The sequence below is a fragment of the Hydractinia symbiolongicarpus genome, chromosome 10 (assembly GCF_029227915.1).
Source record: "Hydractinia symbiolongicarpus strain clone_291-10 chromosome 10, HSymV2.1, whole genome shotgun sequence".
Classification (NCBI taxonomy): domain Eukaryota; kingdom Metazoa; phylum Cnidaria; class Hydrozoa; order Anthoathecata; family Hydractiniidae; genus Hydractinia; species Hydractinia symbiolongicarpus.
Window position 1 is genome coordinate 17,950,114 of NC_079884.1, and position 22,298 is coordinate 17,972,411.

The 22,298-nt window shown below is 33.7% G+C and overlaps 2 protein-coding genes across 2 annotated transcripts; both read right to left on the bottom strand.

Moving 5' to 3' along the window:
• Positions 1-360: 360 nt before the first annotated feature.
• LOC130662730 (uncharacterized) lies at positions 361-14,936 on the bottom strand. The gene is made up of 10 exons (XM_057461649.1): positions 14,814-14,936; positions 14,615-14,740; positions 14,277-14,420; positions 4,928-5,059; positions 4,759-4,829; positions 4,017-4,077; positions 1,790-3,615; positions 1,477-1,564; positions 1,274-1,377; positions 361-1,085 (listed from the first exon to the last, which is right to left on the bottom strand). The coding sequence occupies exons 2-10, from the start codon at positions 14,727-14,729 to the stop codon at positions 996-998; spliced, it is 2,631 nt and encodes an 876-aa protein (XP_057317632.1). The 5' UTR covers positions 14,730-14,740; positions 14,814-14,936; the 3' UTR covers positions 361-995.
• LOC130662735 (uncharacterized) lies at positions 14,823-17,018 on the bottom strand. Its single transcript, XM_057461655.1, has 4 exons — positions 16,533-17,018; positions 16,221-16,352; positions 15,487-15,618; positions 14,823-14,947 (listed from the first exon to the last, which is right to left on the bottom strand). Exons 1-4 carry the CDS (start codon positions 16,648-16,650, stop codon positions 14,880-14,882), a joined length of 450 nt encoding a protein of 149 aa, XP_057317638.1. The 5' UTR covers positions 16,651-17,018; the 3' UTR covers positions 14,823-14,879.
• Between the last annotated feature and the right edge of the window lie 5,280 nt (positions 17,019-22,298).

The following is a 22,298-nucleotide window of genomic DNA, read 5'->3' on the forward strand; positions in this document are numbered from 1 at the left end:
CGAGAAAACAGTAAGCAATTTTTAATCCAGTGAAATGAGCAATAACAATGACTCGAATCCAGTGTGATAAAACTTTCCTGAAGACCGCTGCCGTCGCCTTGACGAAAAGGTAAACCAACATATCACACTACTCCGTATGTGTAATTTAATAACACCAGCACATATATGCCAAACTTATTTCTGGCATTTTGCAACACACCTTTTTTGTACTTATTGTTGCAAGCATAAGTTTTCAAGCAATAGTATTTCTCGCGTATTAATTTTCGCGCAATTTTTCCATACAGAAGGAAAATAGTAAAATTTATAGTTTAAGACAAAATAAACATGCATAAGTATTTTTAGCACGTTTTAATTTTCGCCCAAAATGTTTTAAGGCTTAAAAAACCTTTTTGCCGAATGCTCGAAAATTATATCAAGGCGAATGTCTGCAAGCCAACAAGTAAATTTGGCATATAGTTCTACTTTTTCTCCCTTATTCACGCTCTTTAATCTTGTCTAAAACACGCCTATAACACGCCTTTTTTCTTAAGCTCAACACTGTGGCACAAGAAAGAATTTGCTTCTCTGACCAGTACGGTTAAGCCAGCTCAGCTCCCTGCAAAATGCACTTAAGCGAAAAGTACGAACAGATAACGTCAATACGATAGGCGTCAGATCAGGGCGGCGCAATAAAATATTGACATATACATAAGAAGGAAAAGAAGCTGTAAACAAACGTTAACAGCACCTCAAAGAAGAAAATTTTTACGGAAAAAAGATTTTGTAGTAATTTATCAGCTGTAAATCCCCGGGGTTTTCCTTAGACTTTTCTCGGAATTACGTTTTACATTTACGCAAATAATTTCCTGCAAAAATCACTTCCTGTAAAATTACGTATTTAAGGAAACGCAAAAACAATGATTTTAAATAGACCATTTGGTATTCATTTTCGGCTTTTCTTTATAAGCGACTGTCATTTTTTTCTGAGATCAGTTGCCGTTCTATGTCGTTGAAAATCAAACCGTGCTTGTGTAAACCTTGTTTAAGAAAGTCCCTTTCTTGCGTGGTAAACGGCTGCCCATGTTATGCACTAATATTTCTCTTCTCTAAGACAAAAAAAAAGAAATATGAAAAAAAGGGAATCTGTAATTGATCCTGCAACAAATAGATAATTTGATAAAATTCTCTTTTTAAGAAACGTGAAAACAGGGAAGGTTACGCGTTCTGTGATATTACTGTAGTTGTAGTTGCAAAGAGTTACTTTGATTTAATCAGAACAACTTAATCGTGATACCTTCATCTGTTTGTATTTATTTCTCAGATCATCTGCATGACGACCAGATTTAAATGGATAGGAATTTAAAATCGCTGTCCAACGGGTTCCGTATCGTTCTATCCCTGCGAATTATTAAAAAGAACTCACTATAATTCGAACAAAAACAAATTAAAATCTATTTAGGGATTTCGCAACATAATCAAGAATAGGTCAGTATGAACCTCGTAAAATAAATTGGATTTCTTCCTTGGTGTATTCCTGTCGTCGTCGACGTGCTGTGCTTGCACTCGTGTTAACCGTCGTCAATCGCTAAAAATATACATCTCAGCTCTTGCTATCTCATTTGCGAAATTAAATCTCCACGAAAAAAATACTTTTGCCTTATCCCCCAAACTCTTTTTTAACTGGAACTTGCAAAATAATCGATTCGCGAAAAATACTATAAAAACTTCACAAATGGCGTGCGCAAAGTTTATGATAATAAATTCCATGACTAAACATGAAACAAACGAATTAATAAGATAAGATACATACCGAGCACATACTTTCGTCGTCGTCACTACTATCACCATTATGCTCTGATCGAAAACTAAAAACAGACATGCTTTCCCAATTATGAAACGGAACCTTCTCTTGTGTTTTATTTTTATCACAGATTGCGAAGTCTTTTTTCTTGCTTGGCGTTTCTCTAAACGTTTTCCACCCTGCAACATTTGAATTCTTTATAGCCTTCTCTATAAGTAGGTCTCTATTTTGGAAAGCATCTACGTGGTAATCGCAGCCTTTTTTACGTAGAATAGCCATAACGTTACGACTGTTCATCAGAGACAATGGTCCACGTTGAAATGGATCGCAGCCTATACAGGCTATTATATTTTTATTGCATCTCTCCTCCACTGTGTTAAAATTCTTGTTGTCTTTCTTATGTAGGTAAGTTTTTGAACACTGTGTGTTAAAATCAACAAAACCACTGGACAAACTTTCTCTCTCTAAGTAGTTTTGATTTTCTTCCTTCTCCTTAGTGCTTTTTTTCCCAGATAACACTATTTTCTTTTTAATAGAAAGGCCTTCAAAATTCAACGTTCTTTTAACTTCATCCCAGTTGACCGTTCCTCGTTGCTCAGGGGTGAAACATTGGTCAACATATACCTCATCACGGCTAATAGGTATTCGGCCCTTGGTTGATGAGTGTTTTCGTGGTGCATGCTGAAGGTATTCGTAATTTGGCTTTGAAGATTTAACTTCACTTATTGGTGTAAAGGTATTTTTTATAGTATCGCCATTCCCTTTAGTTTTCATCCTGTTCAACTGCAGTCTTCTTTTTTTCAATAAAGGAGTTAGTACTGGCACCTTAAACTCGTGCTTTCTTGTTTGCTCTCTCCATCGTTGAACTTTTTCAATAACGCTTGGTACCCTAAACTCTGTGATTGATAACTGATCAGAGCATTGATTAGTTCGTGTAATATTGATAGAGTTGTTAGGAATTAATGCACTGTTTTCCATAGTTTCGACATCGTCAGAAATACTTTTTACATCAATGCTCGTTTGAAACAAAGCAGGCCTTTCATCATTTTCATCAAAATTTAAATCTTGATGAAAATCCTTGTTTGGAGACCTATTGCCTTTCTTTTCCATATATTCATCGGATGTTTGTTTATCATAAGCCTCCATAGGAAACTTGTTCTGATATTTGTGGGCATACCTACCCTCATGCACACGGACATGTGTTACACCACTATTTCGTAGTGGGGTAACCGCCTGAAACGCTGAAACGTGATGAATGGTGCACGGTTTAGGTGGTGCTGTACAGGCCTGATGAAGATAAACCATTCTTAAAGGAGTAAAATTTAATTTTTCAACGCTATTTGAGAATTTAGTTTTGCTATGTGTTGAATTAACATGTGGGGACTGTTGTATATGAGACACACAAGATCCTCCGCAATCTGAAGTCTGACTTGTGATTTCCACACGCAGGTTGTTTATATCAGCTTTGAAGTTTTTTAGCAGTTGAGTTTGTTCCTTTAACATCTGCATCATTTTTTTGTTAACTTTTGGAGACTTCGGTGAATGTTCAGAGAGCTTTTTTGACGAATCCTTTCGTCCACTACGCAAATTTGTTTTCAAAGGTATCTTTTGAGGTTTTTTCACTGTGCTATCTTCGATGTGCTTTATCAAATCATTTACCTGTTTTAAATGTTCTGGATCGGAACTTTTTATTGAGCGCAACAAACCTTTTAAAAATTTCCTATTCTTCTTCTCTTTCTTCGGACTTTTTTTCTTACCGGAAAAGAAACTCAATATACCAGATAGGCTGCTTAAAGGTTCATTGTCTTCTGCCTCTGATTCGTTAATTTGATGATCTATAATGTCACATACAAGAAAGGTACAATACATTTTTGGGGAAAAACTAGATTTACCGAATATAATAGTGCATTTTTGCGCAATATAAAAAACCTAATCACAAGAAATATGTTATAGCTTTTAATCTGGTTCTCCCGCGTTTTCAAAATAAAATAACATTCTCTATATATTCCCAACAATATTAAATTTCACGAATTTAGAAAAGAATTGATAAAAAGTTAAAACTAATACCCATAAAAAATCTTATTTGGTTAAATTTCAATATAATAACTAGTGAATCTGTTTAATTTCTCATAATAAACGATAAGAGGAAGCGTGGAACGATATAGGCAGGTTCTGTTGGACTAAATGGTTGGGTTTTCATTTGACTTGAAGAAGAGATCGTGCTAACAAGAGATACCTGACAGGTTTTGCATGCAACTGTGTAATATTGATGTCCCGATTTTTGCTGTGATGTCATCCTGTATTACAAATAGTTCTAAATTAGCTACTGTAAAAAAAATAAGATTCCACATGATGAAAATATTTTTTTTACTTTATATATCATTAGTAATTTCTTTGGTAAAAAGATACGCACAAAATTCTTTTATATAATAAAAACAAGGCTTAAAAGGTTAAAATGTTAAGAAAATCCGACCCCAAAAAGCAATAATTACATTAACCGTCGCCGCCATTAGCGAACGAAAGCCAGCTTGGTTCGTACACATTTTTTAGACGATGGATGAAGTTTCACTCACATTGAGTAAAGAGAATCAAATAAAAGCAGAGATGTACAGTTAACCGCACAGGTATAAAGAAAGAAGATAACAGAATCTCTGCCCTATTTTTGGAAAATTTATGAAGATCTGGCTCCGGCAAAAAAGTGAACTATGAACAAAAGTGAAATAAGAACTAAGATTGAGATATTGTATAGAAAGAGTTTGAAAATTAGGACATTAAATGCCAAAACACCTTTTTCGTTCTAATAACTAAATACGTTTCATACACGTTTCTGCAATCTGTTTTGTTTCTTGACAAAAAGTATATATTCGCGCGTATTAATTTTAGAGTAAAACGTTTTAGGCATAATTTCTGTACAAAATTTCGCAAACTAACGAGCATTTTTAGTACGCGCAAAAATTAGAACTAATAACGTAAATTACCTGTTTCTTGGACATAATACCAATAACAATAGGCATACCATCACATTTCATAAGCTTCTCTTGACATAACGCTGAAAATGAAAAAATGGTAAAGTTTACATCAAAATCCACTATGGAGCGCAAAAAAAGCAAAAATAGCTATAACTAAAATAAAGAACAAGTTACTTACAACAATTGTGAATAATTTCGGATAAACAAATAAAGCTTTTCAAATGTACTGTGTCGCTTAGATCTTCACATTTCAAACATTTCAACAGGCATTTAACCATACCAGCTTCACCAGCACTTTTTTTGTTGCTTTCTTAAAAATAATTTTCAATTACCTCTTTACACAGGGAAAAAATGAATAATCATTTTCTTATTTGTTCTGCGGGTTTAAACTACAAAACTTTACTTTCCCAGTTTCCCTAATCGAAATATGTATGATGGTGGCACGAACGGACGTGTTTTTACTACTCGTGTTTCTTGCATTTAATTTTTAACTATGGTATTTTGTGTTACTAGTTTTTATTTACCGCATTTTGTGTCTCGCTACTGCGGCTACCATTTTTTCGTGACAGACAGACCGGGTATTATAATTTCAGTGGTCCGTAAAAAAAATCCACGGCTTCTCCCGCTTTTTATTTACCGCATTTTGGTGTCTCGCTACTGCGGTTACCATTTTTCGTGACAGACATATACGGGTATTATAATATAGACTAGCCGGTAGCCGGTGAAAAAATCCACGGGGTCGCCCGTCCTTTAAATTTACCTGTCGCATTGCAACAAAGTGGACAAAAATATATAGCATTTGGTATTGGTGGGCACTTTCGTGTTTCCGTTACGGGACGCGGCTTTCACGGACACAAAGGCAAAATACGGCTATTATTGAAGAGACGCTGTAGAAAAAGTATCAGACGGAATCAAACTTCTGAAAAATGTGTTACATGTGGAAATATTTAACATCTCCCATGTCTTACTGATAAACTTGATGGAAAATTATAAAAGTTTTATTGTAGAGTGTACTCCAGCGGAAGAAGAGAAAATTGTCAATTCTTTTGCTCCTCCTGTCTGATTTTATTGCAAAGAAAGGTATGAAAATCTTACACCACAACATTAATGCATTCTATGAAAAGTTGACACAAAAAACCGTTTTCATGTTGTAAGTTTCACTGTTATGAATGCAGAGTTAACGTTTCCGGGGTACGTTATTGAAGAAAAGATCGTGTTTCTGGCTAAAGTGGAGGTGAATCTTATGGCACCTATCACATGGCAGTCTAAAACGATTAAGAGAGTTGCGCGTAGCACTCTTGCTGCTGAGACACTAGCTCTTGTTAATGGTATTGATACATGCATATGGGTGAAGAATGTGATAAATGAAGTGTTGAATACTAATCTAGAAGGCATCTTATGTCATACAGATAACAAATCATTGTTCAAAGCTGCCCATTAAACAAAGTCTTTGGAAGACAAAAGCAAATAGCACACTCTTGATGAATGTGCTACAGAGGGGTCATGAAGAATAAGAATGAGTTATGAAAATTTGAATATTGTGTTCAAAAATTAAAGTTTTTTTGAGTTTTTATCTTTTAGAATTTTTATGCTTAAATTCCACACAAGTAATCACACGAAGAAAGAAAGATACATGTAGTGATGACTTAACCAAGACTAGTACAGTAGAGGGTTTTGGTGAAAAGCCAGTTTTGCCCCAAGACCACTGTACTGATTCCTCTCACATTCGAATAACTAACTGAACGCCAAACAGAAACAAAATAGAGGGAGATTGTTAATCTTCTATGTAGGCGATTACTATTAAGAATCATTTGGTAGTGGGGTTTTAATTGTGTTGAACCATGCAGATGATGTGATGATGTTGTGTGTGATAATGAGAAGAAACGGAATCAATATCCGGTAGAATTTTTAAATAGTATCACACCCTCAGGTATGCCTCCTCATTGTCTGAAATTAAAATCTGGTGCTAATGTTGCAAGTAATCTTCACGACAACTGTTTCGATGCTAACGTACTTACTGGGAATGCCATTGGAAACCGTGTGCTTATCCAAGGTTGCAACTTGCACCTTCGGATACAGGAATGCATAATCTATACAATAATGCGGTAGAGCTTGATGAAAATATTATAAATGCTTAGCAGAAATTCAGAAATATTTTGCACTTCATAACCATCTGTCATGTTGGACAAAGTGAAAAGAGGTTGACGTGTTAGAGTAATGTAATTACATGCCTTTTTATGCAACATGAGAGTAGCGTGCACTGATAATGGGGGTAGATGTTCCTATTCGGTACACCCTCGTCTTGTAGATTTATAAGGCACATGAGAAAAAAACAATCAGGGTTTGGTAGAGTCTTAGAGTCAGATGGAGAGGTTTTTATCTGACAAGAAAAGTCTCGAGAGAGTAATGTCTTATTCACATTTAATAGACAGGGAGTTCTAGGGAAAGTGCTACAACTCTGAAAATGCTGATGATACTACTCTTTTGCAGATATTTATTTTGGCTTATGAAAAATGACATAAATTATTTCTAATATCATTTTTAATATAATAAGGAGAACTTTTAAATGCTAGTCAGAGAAGTGGCTTGACTAAGTGTAAATTTGACGAAAAATGTAAGCCAAGCGAATGATGTCGACGTTCTAGGGATTACGATACGGGTGTTGCAAACGGAGCGCGTTAAAAAATCCGTTTAGATTCTATTTTTTTTGCGCCGAAAAACTACTGTTCACAGCCCTCTCCATTTCGCCTATGGTGATGTTGACGTCAAAGTTGTGACGTCGCTACCATATAGACTGAGAGGGTTGCAAATTATAGCTTACAGATTTTGACTGATTCGTTTTAACTAATTAGTCACTCAGTCAGTCAAAAGTCAAATAGCTATGGCCCGCAACCCTCCCCATCTCAATTAAGAGGCATTTTCACTTAAGAGACGTTTATTCAGATTTTCCTTGTCCCATATTGTTATTGTGACAGGAGGCAATCAATGCCTTTTTGTATATTTGCCTTGTCAACAGTAATAAAAAGAAAAATTAATAATAATTTGCTGAATTTTGCCAGATTTGCCAAATCGTCTCGCTCTGTAGAGGCCTGATTATGATGGTTGCTTACCAGACAATGCTATTAAAGCGTTAAAAGCTGTCAAATTTGATGGCTTTGAAAACTTCAAGGTAGCATTAAGAATTTTAGCCAGTTTACCGTCACATCCCGTGAATGTGAACGTTCCTTTTCTTCTTTACGTAGACTTTAAGACTAAACTAGGAGCACCATGGTTCAGAATTGTTTAAATAAAAATTGCGTTCATGTACATCTGTAAGGAAATCATGCCTAACATAGATGCTTAGATCGGTATACAATGAGCAACCGAAAGATAACTTTTTCAAAACCCTATTTTTCCATGTAATTGGTTATTGTTTTTGTGATGTTTGTGTTTTATTGTGCTGTCTATGGCCGGTGTAATCATTTGATTCACCTAGTCATGCTGATGAAACCTGATATTGGCAGAAACAGCAAGAGTTTAAAAGTATTGAAATACAGTCACAATTGTCTCACTTTTATTGTAGTTAATCCCTGTTAATCTCTGTTGTTGTTGTTGTTTTTGATTGATAAACAGTTTAAGTTCTACATTTTTAAGAAACTTTTCAGGCTTAAATAAGGAAAATTAAGAAACATTTCAGGCTCAAATTATCGAAATTTTAAGACGCTCTAAACTCAACCAAATGCTTAGGTTTCTTATTAAAAAAAAAACGTGTAAGACAGAGAGTTGCTTCTTTTAAAAAATGTTCTTAGGAGATTTTCTTATAGCTTAGCGTTTCTTTTCGTCAATTTTAATGATAACTGGATGAATCTAAAGACAATTTTCGGCGATTTTTGTACCTGCCAAGCTCGAATTAGCGAAAGCTCTTGGGGCTTCGCCCAAAACCCCCAGCTGGTAAAATCAAGCCTTATTCCAATTATTGCTGCTACGCAGCAATATTTTGACTAGGTCTTAAAAAACTCTGGATCCACCCCTGATTTTACAAGCAATTATTAGTGATATTTTTTTGTTGCAACCGTTTTTCTTTGCAATTACCAGTCCCAGGTACTTTTCTATTGCTAACGTTCAGCTAGTTTATAGTGTATATGGTTGTCATATTCATCCAATTTTATTTCGGACAACTGTAATGAATTTAAGATAAAAGGCTCCTTTAGCTTAAGAAAATCGTGACAAATTAAAAGAAACCTTAAAGTCCAATTATTCTGTGTCTCTGAAAATAATTGGACTCAATAAGGGCTTTTAATGCTTCCTTGAGGAAAAAACAACAACATGCTTGCACATGACAATGCATTAAAAGGAGGCTCTTACTTATTTTGTGATAGTCGTGATGAGCTCTAAATTACTTTGAAAATAATAATTGCATATAGATCAGATGTTACAGTGATTACACAGACCCTAACTTGAATAAGGCCAAGATAAGTATCAATTATTCGTCTGAATTTTAAATTAAACTGAAATTCATTATTCTAATAAACAAAAAAACCTTTGCACTTTTTAAGGAGGTTTTTCTTCCTTATAATAAAGAAGTAGTTGCGTTACATATGCTAATCATGAACTGAAAGCCGAGGCACATTGTACAATGGAATTGCAATTTTACTTTACCATACCTGTTGTTACACCCATAAATGTCGCAATCCACCATAATTGTTGCAACCTTAACCATAAATGTTGCAAACTTAACCATAAATGTCGCAACCATATGTCGGACAAAAATTGATGATCAACCATAAATGTCGCACAGTCCATTAACATCTAAAACAACTTTTGAGCGGAAATTCATGGTCAATAGAAACTATTAAATAATTATTGAGTGATGGTTTGTCTCATATTTGAAATAATTCCGTTATTCAGTGTAACCCTTGCAATCGTGGGGTGTATGATAACTTTCGTCACAGATTTGTGTGAGGTGTCTTTGCACAAGACATTTTAATCACATTGTTTCGTTGTTGTATGTAAAGACCTGTATTTACAGGGGTGGATGTGGAGGGGGGCACAGGCGGCCCACATCCCCTCTTATAGCTGCGAAATAAGAAATTGTGAAGGAAATCGTAGAAACTTTGGAAAAATATTCATGATATTTTCGATCAACAGATAGCATGTGAGAGATTATTTACATTTGGCATGGTATTATGTATTCTTTTGCTTTTCAGTATGATATTTTCAAAAACTTATTAGAGATCATGAAATCCCTATTGAAATATACAGGTGGTTTGATTTTTTGCCCACAGCCATATTTTTTAGTTTTTATATACAGTATGACTCATATGAAGAAATTCAAATTCTGTTTAAAAAAATGCGACATTTATGGTTGATGAAGAATTTATGTGCGACATTTATCGAAAAAAACTGACTTTTTTATTTGCGACAATTATGGTTAAGTTTGCGACATTTATGGTTGATGTGCGACATTTATGGGCGATGTTGCGACATTTATGGGCGATGTTGCGACATTTATGGTTCATTGCGACAATTATGGGTGTAACACCTGTTATTATAATTCCTGGTCGAGGACACAACAGTTGCTACTGAACCATTACTGCGGTAAAATTAAATTTGTTTTTAATATTCTCTTTTAGCTGTTACTAAATAATTTAAAATGGATGTCGTTCACAACGAAGAAAGCTTACTTCAAACGCCCGAGAAGAAAACGTCAGGTAAATGACATAGCTTAATTTATTTGAAATATTTTTTTTTTGTTGCCCTTACTATTATTTTCGTTAATATTAAGTTAATATAATAATAATATTTAGAGCATAATATTAACAAGTACAAATATTTCATACACTTACACACTCATGAACACATAAACAAACAGGGAGTATAATTTTATATTGTAATTAGTTCTTATTTATAATTTTTTTTTTCTTTAGAAGGTGAACAAGTTGAGTATTTCTTTTTTTTTTTGTACATTTTAATATTTCCTCAAACACCTGGCTACAGCATAAGGATTAATATTTCCATTAAAGGGAACCCAAGGTATATAAGGTTAATTGATTAACATAATTTTATTGCCAAAATGACACTCGCTTGCTTGTCCCAGACCTCTTAATTTTTGCATACAAGCTCATAAGTTGGGATGTGCATGTCGGTTTGCAATCAAATTTTGTGAGTAAACATATAGGGTTTATACAAGCTTACCCACAAAATTTGATTGCAAACCAAGTTGCAGATCCCGAGTTATTGAGTCGTTAGCAATAAAATTTATGTTAATCAATTAACCTTTATAATATCTATGCATTGATAAAATTTGAATGCACAGCCCTTAACAGTTCTAAATTTACTGATGAAAGAAAATGTCCAAATTTGCTATTACTGAAATATGACATCATAATTCATACAGCATAATTAAATCTGAAATTCTTTAAATGTGAATATCTTGAGAACGAAAAGAGCTTTTTAAAAAAGTTAAAATGACTTTTTAGCTAACTTTTAAGCTCTATAATATAAGTCCAACATCATTTTATAACTCGGGCTCCCTTTAATACTCACTTCTTATTCTTGTTAAAATTTTTATTTCTATAGGGTGGAAAAGTTGAGGCTGTACATGATATATCCTGTTTTGTTACTTCTCCATCCAATCTATTAAATATCTTTTCTCTCCATATTTTCATAAGAAAAATATTTTTACTTTTACATAATAAAGAGAAAAAAGTTGAAAAAATACACGGTGAGTATTTGTAGATAATAAACAGTGTTTATATGGAGGTTTCGGTATTAATATACGGGAAATTTATTTTTTCTAAGATGTTTTGTTTTTGTTTGTTATTTACTTATAACGATTTTAGCTTATGCTCGATACATGAAGGAGTATCCTGGCCCTCTGTCCACAAAATGGTTTAAATGGTGGAGAGCACATGAGGGTCAGGATTTACCGAATTTTAATTGGAATGTGAAGAAACGCAGACAAAAGCACAGACATCGACGCACACATACTGTTTAAAATCAGTACAATAATTGTACAATTACATTATGATAATAAATAACATAAAACCAAAAAAAAATCTATTTATTTATTTATTTAGATTATTTATTAAATTATTAATTATTATATTTATTAAAGTTTTTACTCAAGTATATTTTAAGTTTTTTACTCTGGGGTATCTAATATTACTACAAATGGCAATTACATATTTTATCAAGCATCTTATTTATAATATTTAAATGTTCACAAACACAGGATTTGTAAGACATGATGTTTATTTATGCTAATTTGCTTCGTTTTATTGTTAAATTACTTCCTGCGAATTTATTTTATCCTGTTAATAATCACTGTACACTATACTTTTATCAATTTTATCCCTGTGTTATTATCAGTGTTGCTGATAGTCGATATATCATAGTAGTTTGTTTTTGAGTGTGTTTATTGTTTATTAAACGTAGTTAATTTATCTTAAATTTACTTTTTGATGATTTCTTTTTTCATAAGCGAACATATCCGGAGGTTGGGTAGGAGTATTCAAACGTTTTGTTTTGCGTATTATTTTTTGAGTTTAGTAATTATAATAACGATATTATAAATTTGGTTAGCAAAAATAATAATTTAATTCACAACTGTTTTATGGCACACGTTTTTTTTAATAACATTCAACTTTAAGAAGCCCTCATACCTTTTTATATTGTTCTTTATATTCCTCTTACTTGACATGTTTGATGATTAAAGGAGCATTTTGTACGTTTTGGTATTAACAAAGACTAAGACCTCTGAAGACATATGTCCTTATATAGTTTATTGTAATAAAAAACTAAAAATTGTGTAGTTTTCATGTTATCACGTTAGATTAAAAAACATCAAGATACATTCAGTTTAATTATTTCACCGCTTATTAGAAATGAAGACCTACCAGCTACTAGAATTTATCATAATACCTAAAACTTTACTCTCTTTTTAATATACGTTAATAATAACAAACACACTTTTCTGTTTGGGCCATATACCTTTTTTAGAACCGCATCCAATTTAGTCAGGGAGCTAAGAGCCTTAAAAATATGAAAATTTGGATTTTCAGGGGACAAATTAAAAGCCACACTAGAACGATTGTCAACACTTCTGAACACGAAATATACTTACTGGCCCTTCTAATTTTACTTGCTGCCTCACAATTAACTTTTGTCTCCAATGAATTTGTAAACGCATCCATGTTGGAATCTGCTACCATGTTGTTAAGTGAAGAAATTTTCTCTCGATATTAATATCTACGCGTCAGGGGGTCAATTTTCAAACTTTTGCAAGCAAAATCTTAGACACTTCTTAGTTTTGAAATTCAATTACACTCGTTATTTTTTATAAGCATAAATCTTATAAGCATACTTAAGCTAACATGCTTAAAAAAATAAGCATGTACTAAAGCATATTTCCCAGCCTCGGAATTTTTTTCCCTCACTTCCATTTCTTCCCAAATCAAGTGTAAAAAATAGTATTACACAAAGGCAGCTAAACTCTTTTGCTTGCTCATAATGTTAAGTCAACTAAAGCAAAAAACAACAATGTTAATATATGCTTTTAACACATTCGAGTTGAGCTACTCACAAGATTCGAATGTTAAAGAGACCATTGCAGTGTTCATATCAAACGCAATATGTATCAGACCATGCAATGAGTTTTGAAATTAAGCATACGTTAAGCATAATTTCAGGCTCAAATTGGGAAAATCTTAAGCAAATTGAGCTTAAGCCCAATTTACGCGTATGCTTATAAAAAATAATGAGTGTAACTAAAAAAGAACAAATCTTAATATAATCTCACTATATTTTCTTTTTTATTGTTAAATAAACATCATTTTAATTTTTTTTCTATTGTATGACATCATAAAATTATATTTTTCTAAAGAGTGTGGCCAACAAGTAATTTCAAAAAGGCCAGTAAACGGTCTTGTCATATTTGAACTATAACAAACCATCCCTGAAAGTTTCAATTTGTCCGGAGTGTTTTTTAATTTTTTGGCTGTCAGCTCCCTGACTAATTAGAAACAACATGGACTTTTATTTTGACAATATTTTGGTAATACATTCAACATGCTCTTTGCTTCTTTTTAGGTTGAAGGGCAAAGCCCCATGACTTGCCTTCCTGTGGCGCACTTCGTTAATTTGGATTACTTCCTTTTTTCTCAAGATAATTTATGAACTAAAAGTCAGGGCATGGCATGTTACATAAATCCATTATATACAGAATTATTGGTATGGGGCAAACTCAAAGAACATCTAACAGAGTTACAATACCATTATTTTACATTTTTTACAGAAAACAAAAAAAGTAAAGTATTTTCTTATCTGAAAAAAGCTTTAAACATGCTTTGCTGACGTCATTAAAATGTCTTCAAACCTATATTTTTTCATTTTTGTCAAAAGTAAACGATCTTATACATTACTTTTAACACTTCAGGTTTATGCAATAAAAGCAACAAGTATCTTTTCCATGGTTCTCCTGCTTAATTGATTTTTTTTCATGGGCCTCATCAACTAGTAAGAATACATTAGACATGAAATAAACATACCATTATCAGAAATTGCGATACTTAATGTGTCTAAAATAGCTGGCAAGATTTCTTTTTTTCTCCTTTGTGGATTTAGTTCCTTGGAAACAAATTGTGAAAGAAAGCATATACCACCAATCATATTGAATATTCTTTTAGTATTTTCTATAAATGGAGATTAAAACTGGCGAATAAAAAAAGCAAAAGCAACAACAACAATAACTGCAAAAACAACAACAACCAAAACACCACCAAAAAAAGACAACAATAACAACAGCAACAACAACGACAACAACAACAACAACAGCAACAACAACAACAACAACAACAACAACAACAACAACTGTTTTTTTTCTTACCATTTTCAAAAATACAGTCAGAAATGAACTGCAAAGCCTCAATTTTTGTTTCATCTGAGTTTGAAGTAGAAAGCACAGTTGTTATAGCCAGGTTTAATAATCTTGAACATATCATCTGATTGTTAACTGTAAGGAACACTTTAGTAAGTTATTATGGTGACAATATAGTGATAATTGATTCCAATAACGTTGTGCTTACCATTCTTAGGTTTATTTATAAGAGCTTTTAATGCATGCGATATGTGATTTAATATAACTGGCGAGTTTATATCAGCTTTGTCAAACCATTCTTCAACTTTAAAATTTTTTTGGTTTCCTTTTGGGTGGTAATATCTAAAAAGGAGTTTTTGTTTTCGTGGTTAAACACTAGTACCTCCTGCCATGGTTTTGAGGTACTTGGATTCAGCATTTATTGGAGATGAAAGGTATAATGTTATACCTTTTAATATAGGTATATTATATAATCTAAACCATATAATCAAAAACTAATATATTGATGAATATACAGAAACTTTGCACACTAAACTTACTAACCTGTACAAAGTTACTAGCTTTTCTAAACATTTAGACTTTCTAGCTTTATTCTGTGCTTTTTCTAAAAATGTAGAATTTATATGAAGCAATATCTTTACAAATCTTAAACTACAGTCCAATGTTGCTAAGCCAGGATTATTATATAGTCAATTTCTCCAGATTTCTGTTTTGGGTAAATTTAAAGTACTGAAAAAATAATAGTCTTAATCTATAGTGAACTTTGTCTAAAAAAGTTTTCAATAAATCACTGGCAAAATAACACACTGAAAGCACACAAGTTTGTTCAAAACAAACGTACAAACTTTGCTTTGAAAACCCAATGATTAAATAACACTAACCATTATTACTGCACAAACAAGCAAGAAAGTAAGTTGTTGAGGCAATAATTTTGACACTTTGATCTTTTGATAATAAAATATCATGAAGAAATTGCAGCACTTGTTCAGACCACAGAATACCTTTATTCTCATCTATAAAGAAGAAAAAAAAAGTTGCCACTACACTTCTTATTCTTTAGCCTAGTGTAACATCAGGGGGTCCTCCATTGATAAAACTTGGAACATGTCTCGGTACAAATTTATTCCAGATTTGATGAGGTCATAGGAATCAGAAATGATGTCACGTAATACTAAAAATAGTCCATTTGCCCCATTTTACAGTTATTTTATTTCTAATGTGTTGCTGATGCAAAAAATTGGTTTCACACAAAAAGTAATTTAGATGACAGGATTAAAATGATGTCACATCTGCAGAGAAGTTTCTTATTTGAAGATGAAAATAAACTCGCATAACTGTCAGTAGTTTTAAATTTCAAAAAAATACATATCCATGTCCCAAACATGCAATACCCTCTGCAAAGTACAAAATATATGTTTTTCATCACAAGCACCAATATAAGTTAGGAAAAGTGACAAAATTTCAGCACTTATTCTCATGTTATCCCTAATCATAAAGGCTGCAGGTACTTAGTATGCCCCTGGTGCTAATAGACTATTCTTATAAAATGTTTTCATTAAAAATGTGTGCTTTTTTGTGTCATTAATGCATATTATATCTAAATATATAATCTTACCACTTTTGAGGCAAGCGTTGCCAAGTGTCAGTAATGCTTTCTGCACAACAACTTGAGGTGTATTTTTGTTAAATGCGATTTTAAAAACAGTTGCTAAACCATTTGTTTTATTAAAAAGGATGGACCCTTTATCTAAAAAGGACATATCAAAAGTCTTCAGTAATAGTCTTTTGTGCAATAAAAATAATGATGATAGTAGAAGTAGAAACAGATTATCAATTAAACTTGATTAAGATGCAAATAATTTTATAGGTGACTATATAAAGACTATTTTATAATAAACTTTTTGACTTAAGAATCCAATTGACATACCTTGTAAACACATATCTGCAAGATGTTCCAATGCTTGTGTGCGTTGTGGTATATCATCTTTAAAAAACTCCAGGGAATCAACCAAGCATGCCATGTCGTTTTGCAAATTTGAATTCATTTTAGGTCAGTTCATTCTAAATAATACACCTTACAGGTCAGTCAATATAAGGAGGTGTAACCATGGAATTAAACTCTTTTTCAAAACATGTCAAACTGTTATTAGTTATCCACGGTTTCTATAACTTCTGATTTTCCATTAATGGCTTTGGGTTCCAGAATAATAACACAAAATTGGTAGAAAACAATGTATTTCCATTCGAATGAATAGATACAACACGTTCAGTATGCTAAGGACTATTTGTAGATATTTTTGGAGAATGGGTAGGAATGTATAAGTGTCTCCTTTGTACTTCGTCACATGCACAAACATAAAATGCATATTCTGAGCGTCAGGATATGCATTACAGTTGTCTTCATGCCCCTGAGCGTTAGGTGCATGAGACAGATGAGATGCCCTGAGCGTCAGGCGCATCGACATGTCCTGAGCGTCAGGCACATGCTAATTACTGGTGTTTTTAAATACTGGTGATTTTATTTATGCCGTAAGCGTCAAGTGTAGAGAGATCCCCTGAGCGTCAGGCACATGCTAATTACTGGTGTTTTTATTCATACCCTGAGCGTCAGGTGTATGAGAAATGCCCTGAGCATCAGGAGCATCAACATGCCCTGAGCGTCAGGCGCATGTTTCCTATTCAAGTGCTGCTGATTGAGATGCCCTAAGAGTCAGGCACACCTCAATGAGCGTCCAGCTTGTTTTTAACTGCACAACTAGAACAGCAAATATGGTAAACACATGTATACATGCCCTGAGCGTCAGGTAAGCGTCAGGTATAATGACTTGAATCAACATATTACTTGCCTAAACAGCTGACGAAGGAGGCCCAACATACCCACCAATTATTAAATTAGAGGCTACCTACGGAGTCGTTGCTTCTACCTCTGGACTAAAACCCAGACCTAACATAAAGCCAAAAGAAATGCCAGGGAAACCATGAGGCAGAAACAATTTGTCTGGCTGTGTTGTATTGTGCCCTCTCAAAACAGCTCTGATGCAGTTGTCTTTGGTTGCATTGGAGACATCCATGATATTTTCATGATGCCGGCATTCCATGGCACCGTAGATTGGTGGCTATAGCTCTGTTACTCTGTGCAGGAGACAGCGGTTCGATTCCTCTTGACGGCGATTCAACATGGGTGAGTGAAAATTCCCATAGCCCTGGGTTAACCCAAGCCATGTGAGGGAAATTGGGAAGATGACACACTGTGTGGGTCGTTGGATGTTGCCGGGAGTTGTCTAGTAGAGGGCGGGTCCTAAGTGGGTCTGCGTAGCTCAAATGAGCATTAAATACTCTAGGAATCTCCACCTAAGCCATGGCCCGTCCTGGAAATAATAAACAGGGTATATCCCCGATATTTGTGAGGCTAGCCATGTAAAATATGCATATCTGTCTGTCTGTCTGTCTGTCTGTCTGTCTGTCTGTCTGTCTGTCTGTCTGTCTGTCTGTCTGTCTGTCTGTCTGTCTGTCTGTCTGTCTATTTCACCACAGTGATAAATTGACTTCGTATCTCATATCCACCATTTGTAGATATATTGATGACATAAAATAAAGAAAAAAATAGGTGAAGAAAATTCAATATGTAAAAAGGGTGAGAGGGTGGGTAACTGTAAGCTTAAGGGATACATCTGAAGAACTTGTGCACAGGGTTCATTACAGCTTTTAAAACAAAATTTCCCCCTGACTTTTCATTGAATTCCATATTCTTTTCCCTGAGTTACTGAGTGAAAAGGTCATGATTTTCCCTGAATCACTGCAGAAAACTTTAATATTTTCCCTGACCACAAAACCGAGCTACTGGATGACTGTGTCCAACAAAATAGCATACCATCAGTAAAAATACCTATCAAGACATAGTAGTTTGCAAACGAACACAACTGTTCAAAGACATAATAATCTGATAAGAAAGAATAAATATAGTTCAATACTGTTTTCTTGGTAAAAATGAGTATGATATTGCTACCAAAAAATAGAAATTAGTTTAATCTAGAAAAGAGAACTTATATAAGCAATCCTATACAAAAATGCAAGAACTTACGGGGTTTCTACTTGTGGACAGGAAAGGGTTAAATGCTTTTCATAGTTACTACCGATTGAAGATATAACTTTCATTCTACTCAGAAAAATCGCACACAAAAGGCTCATTCTCAACAAAATTAAAAACAGTCACGAACAAACCTATAGTACAGTATGAATGTAATCTACCGCAGACGCGAAACTCGCATGAATAGTTACACAGAACAATAACATTGCTACAGCTTTTGTTTTTTTAAGAAAATAATTGCCTCGCTGATAAACAATGACCCCACGCGATCGATTGTTTAATCACAATAGGTTGCAAGATCAATTTTAGCAATCTATTTTGCGCGAAATCTTTTGAAAATTTTAATTGCAGTACAAATTTAGCGTTCTTTTTAGATCGCTTTTTAAAAGTTTAAAAACGAAAAGAGGCATTTAATAGTTGTGAACAATGCTTCTCGTATGTTTCTTAAATTAAACGCACTGGAATCCTTTTAAGTAATTAAATCAACAATACATTCTCGCGCAATGTATTATAAAACTTCACAAAAGATTTTTATTATTTAATTACTTCACGCTAATACTTACCGGAATAGCTTATCAATACATTTACATAATACATCTCGCTATTAGAAGAAATATAATTGCTCCGAAATTTCTTCGCGAGAGCATTGTTTTTTAACATGCAAATATAAACTCGCAAAACGCTTAAGGGATTTAATTATAACAAAAGACAAACGACTGCCGTCCTCCACGCAAAGGTGTGATAATAGTGTGTACGCAGTAGATTACATTTAGACTGTACTGTAACAATTCTAACAAAATAAACTTAAGGATAATGAGGCCAAAACTGAAAAATGTCTTTTCATTATTGCAAATGATCCTGATCAGAATCAGACATAAATAAACGACTACTAAAAGCTAGAACAAAATTATTATTAAACAAGAGTCAGTTATCCACACAACTATATCTAGACAAGGTTAAACCACATCACATCAACTTCTGCTTTTTTTCTTGAAGTATACGAAGCGCAACTGCCAGGGCCTGTATAATTCTTTTTCTTCTTCCTCAGATTTTCGTTTGAGTCCATTACCGTTAATAAGCAATTTCATGTCTTTCTTTTCTTCAACTTCCTTCACAAGACTAACAAATTCACTGTTTAACATTTCACAAGTTTTTATCAACTCTTATTGATTCGTTTTTGCATCTTGCATTTCTCCATTCAATATTTCTAACTGTGCAGTGCTTTCTTTATCCTTTTCTTTTTCCTTCTGCTGCCTCAGAAACTCTACCATTGGTAGGCTAATTTTATTGAACGCAGAAGCTGATTCGATAAAGTGATAGAATGTGGATGTACACCTTCCTTCTACATGTGATCAATTATCATTTTACGTGCAACAATTTTCTAAGGTTTGGCAAAAATTTTTCTTGATCAAATTCTCAAAATTTTCCCAGACTTTTTAAAACTTTTCCCTGACTTTTAAAAATCTTCCTTGACTTTCACTGACCTAGTTGAAAAGGGTACTTTCTCCCCTGACTCTCCGTGACTGTATGGACTCTGTGTGTAGCGTGAAGTGTTTGGGTTTTATATGCAGTCCAGGCCTTGCCATGAGTCGTGAGCAATTGTTCGCGCCTGCGTAGTGCTCGCGTAAATGCTCGTTACCCGAGCATTCTATTGCTCTGGTAAATATTAACATATTATAAAACGCGTGCGATACGGACATTAAGGCTAAGTAAAAAAGTGTGGGCCGTTTTTAATCGTGAACCTCAAGCACGATGATCGAGGGTCTACTGGTATAGCGATTCTCTCAATCTTAACTTCCTTTTCTATATGTCCGAAATAGTATGCATGACTATACTGTCGTTATCATAAATTTAATGCTTATTTTTTAGGTCATCACAAGCAAATAGGAAAAAATATGCTTCGTTTTCAAATTAAAAAAAATCTTTATCCGTGTGGTTTAAATAAAACGAGTAAATAAAATCTCTTTTTAAAAGGTACACTTCAGGTATATACATAAAATTTATACAGAAAAAAAATTTATACCGCACGTGGGTTTCGTTTTTAAAATTGCTTGAATAACAGTTTCTGCATAAAGAAAATAATCCATTATATTTAAACCTGCTATGGTTTCCAATTGTTTCGTCAAAATTAAATCCATGATAAATTGTCTGTTCCGCCTCTAAGTACAGTTTTGCTTGTGTCATCCGTACTCCGTCAGCGTTCACCTCCGCATTAGTTAACAACCGCATGGCTGGATTTCTTGTGTAAGACCTGGTTACCAACGACGAAAAGGGGGCGGGCAAAAGAGATTCATGTCTATATAGTTTAACTACGTCAGGAGTCGGTGAATTAGTTAGGATGGTCAGGTTGGCTATGAATAGGCTTGCTTGTGGATTTAAAGGACCAGGACTATTCAATAATTCTGAGATCTGAAAGTGGGGTACCAAGACGGAAATCTATCGGACGTTTTAACCGACGAAAGTTCGAAACGAGCTACGGACATGTCTGACCAAACTGGAAATGTGGCGGACGTTTTAAACACAAGCCTGAAACGATTTAGGTGTGTGCCAAGGCGCACGCCTCTCCTGAAAAAGATGCCCTGAGAGGCTAAACGTAAATAAACTCTGACGTGGAAGGTTATTTGCTCATGGCAAGGCTTCCTTGTCGTCACGGAAAGTAAGCTTTAATATAGCTACATAGCTAGCTAGTTAGCTTATAACTATATATTTAATCTAGAAGACGTCCTGTTTAAAAAAAAAGGTTAAGGGAAAAGGGGTATGTGCCAAGAATTCGTCAATTTATTGCTACTTAAAATACTCTTTATATAGGGATCTATGTATTCCAGCTCTTTAGTTGTATAAGAAATTAGATGGAAATGTAACAATTAAAATAGGCTAGTTGCGCACCTGCTTCCTGTCTTGCTTTTTTATATTTTTTTCGCTTTTGATTTTCAAAATACTTGCAAAATTCCCGCGTCTTTTATTACATGTAAATTTGTTTATGGTGCCCGTTTGTAAATTATTCACATCATGAAAACGAGGTTAGTTTAGAGACAATTTTAATTTGTCAGCGAAGTGATGCAGATATAGTTTGTTTACCTTTATTATTTCTCAAGTTAACTTGTCAAATGGGCGAATTATGAACTTTAGGTAAAAAAAATAGAACATGGCACTTATTTTATACCCATTTGGCTTATTAAAATTGTTAATTTATATTTTTTTCTAGTGTTAGCTACCTAGCTAAGGTTGATTGGTTTAGATTTTATATTTAGCTACACTTACTAGCACTAGCATTGGTTACTACTACCTAGCTAGTTGGAGCTTTAACCAATGTTGTTGACATATATATACACTTTATTCTTTGTTACTGGATATCTTTTATTTTTTAAAACATCTGTAAATAACATTATGACTTGGCTATCCTAAGCATATGTTGGGTTGGTGGTATTAGATTGAATATTGGTCTTCATCATGTTTTATATTCAACAAAATGTAATAAGAGCAATGCAAACACTTAAGGTACTACTCATAAGTATCCCTGAGTCTTGATTATTAACAAATTATGGCCTGTAAGAATGTTACCGTTGCAGCTACAGATAATATTGTTGTTTAAATTCACAAAATGTT

Bases quoted from the DNA above. Each gene is read 5' to 3' on its own strand.
- LOC130662730 (XM_057461649.1), bottom strand. From the start codon at position 14,729: ATGATATGTTCAAGATTATTAAACCTGGCTATAACAACTGTGCTTTCT. The intron at 1,565-1,789 runs GTATGTATCTTA...GTATATTTTTAG, and splicing joins ACGACGAAAGTATGTGCTCG to CGATTGACGACGGTTAACAC. The intron at 1,378-1,476 runs GTTCATACTGAC...AATAATTCGCAG, and splicing joins AATCCAATTTATTTTACGAG to GGATAGAACGATACGGAACC.
- LOC130662735 (XM_057461655.1), bottom strand. From the start codon at position 16,650: ATGAATTCAAATTTGCAAAACGACATGGCATGCTTGGTTGATTCCCTG. The intron at 16,353-16,532 runs GTATGTCAATTG...TGTCCTTTTTAG, and splicing joins TGCAGATATGTGTTTACAAG to ATAAAGGGTCCATCCTTTTT. The intron at 15,619-16,220 runs GTAAGATTATAT...TCTTCTTTATAG, and splicing joins CAACGCTTGCCTCAAAAGTG to ATGAGAATAAAGGTATTCTG.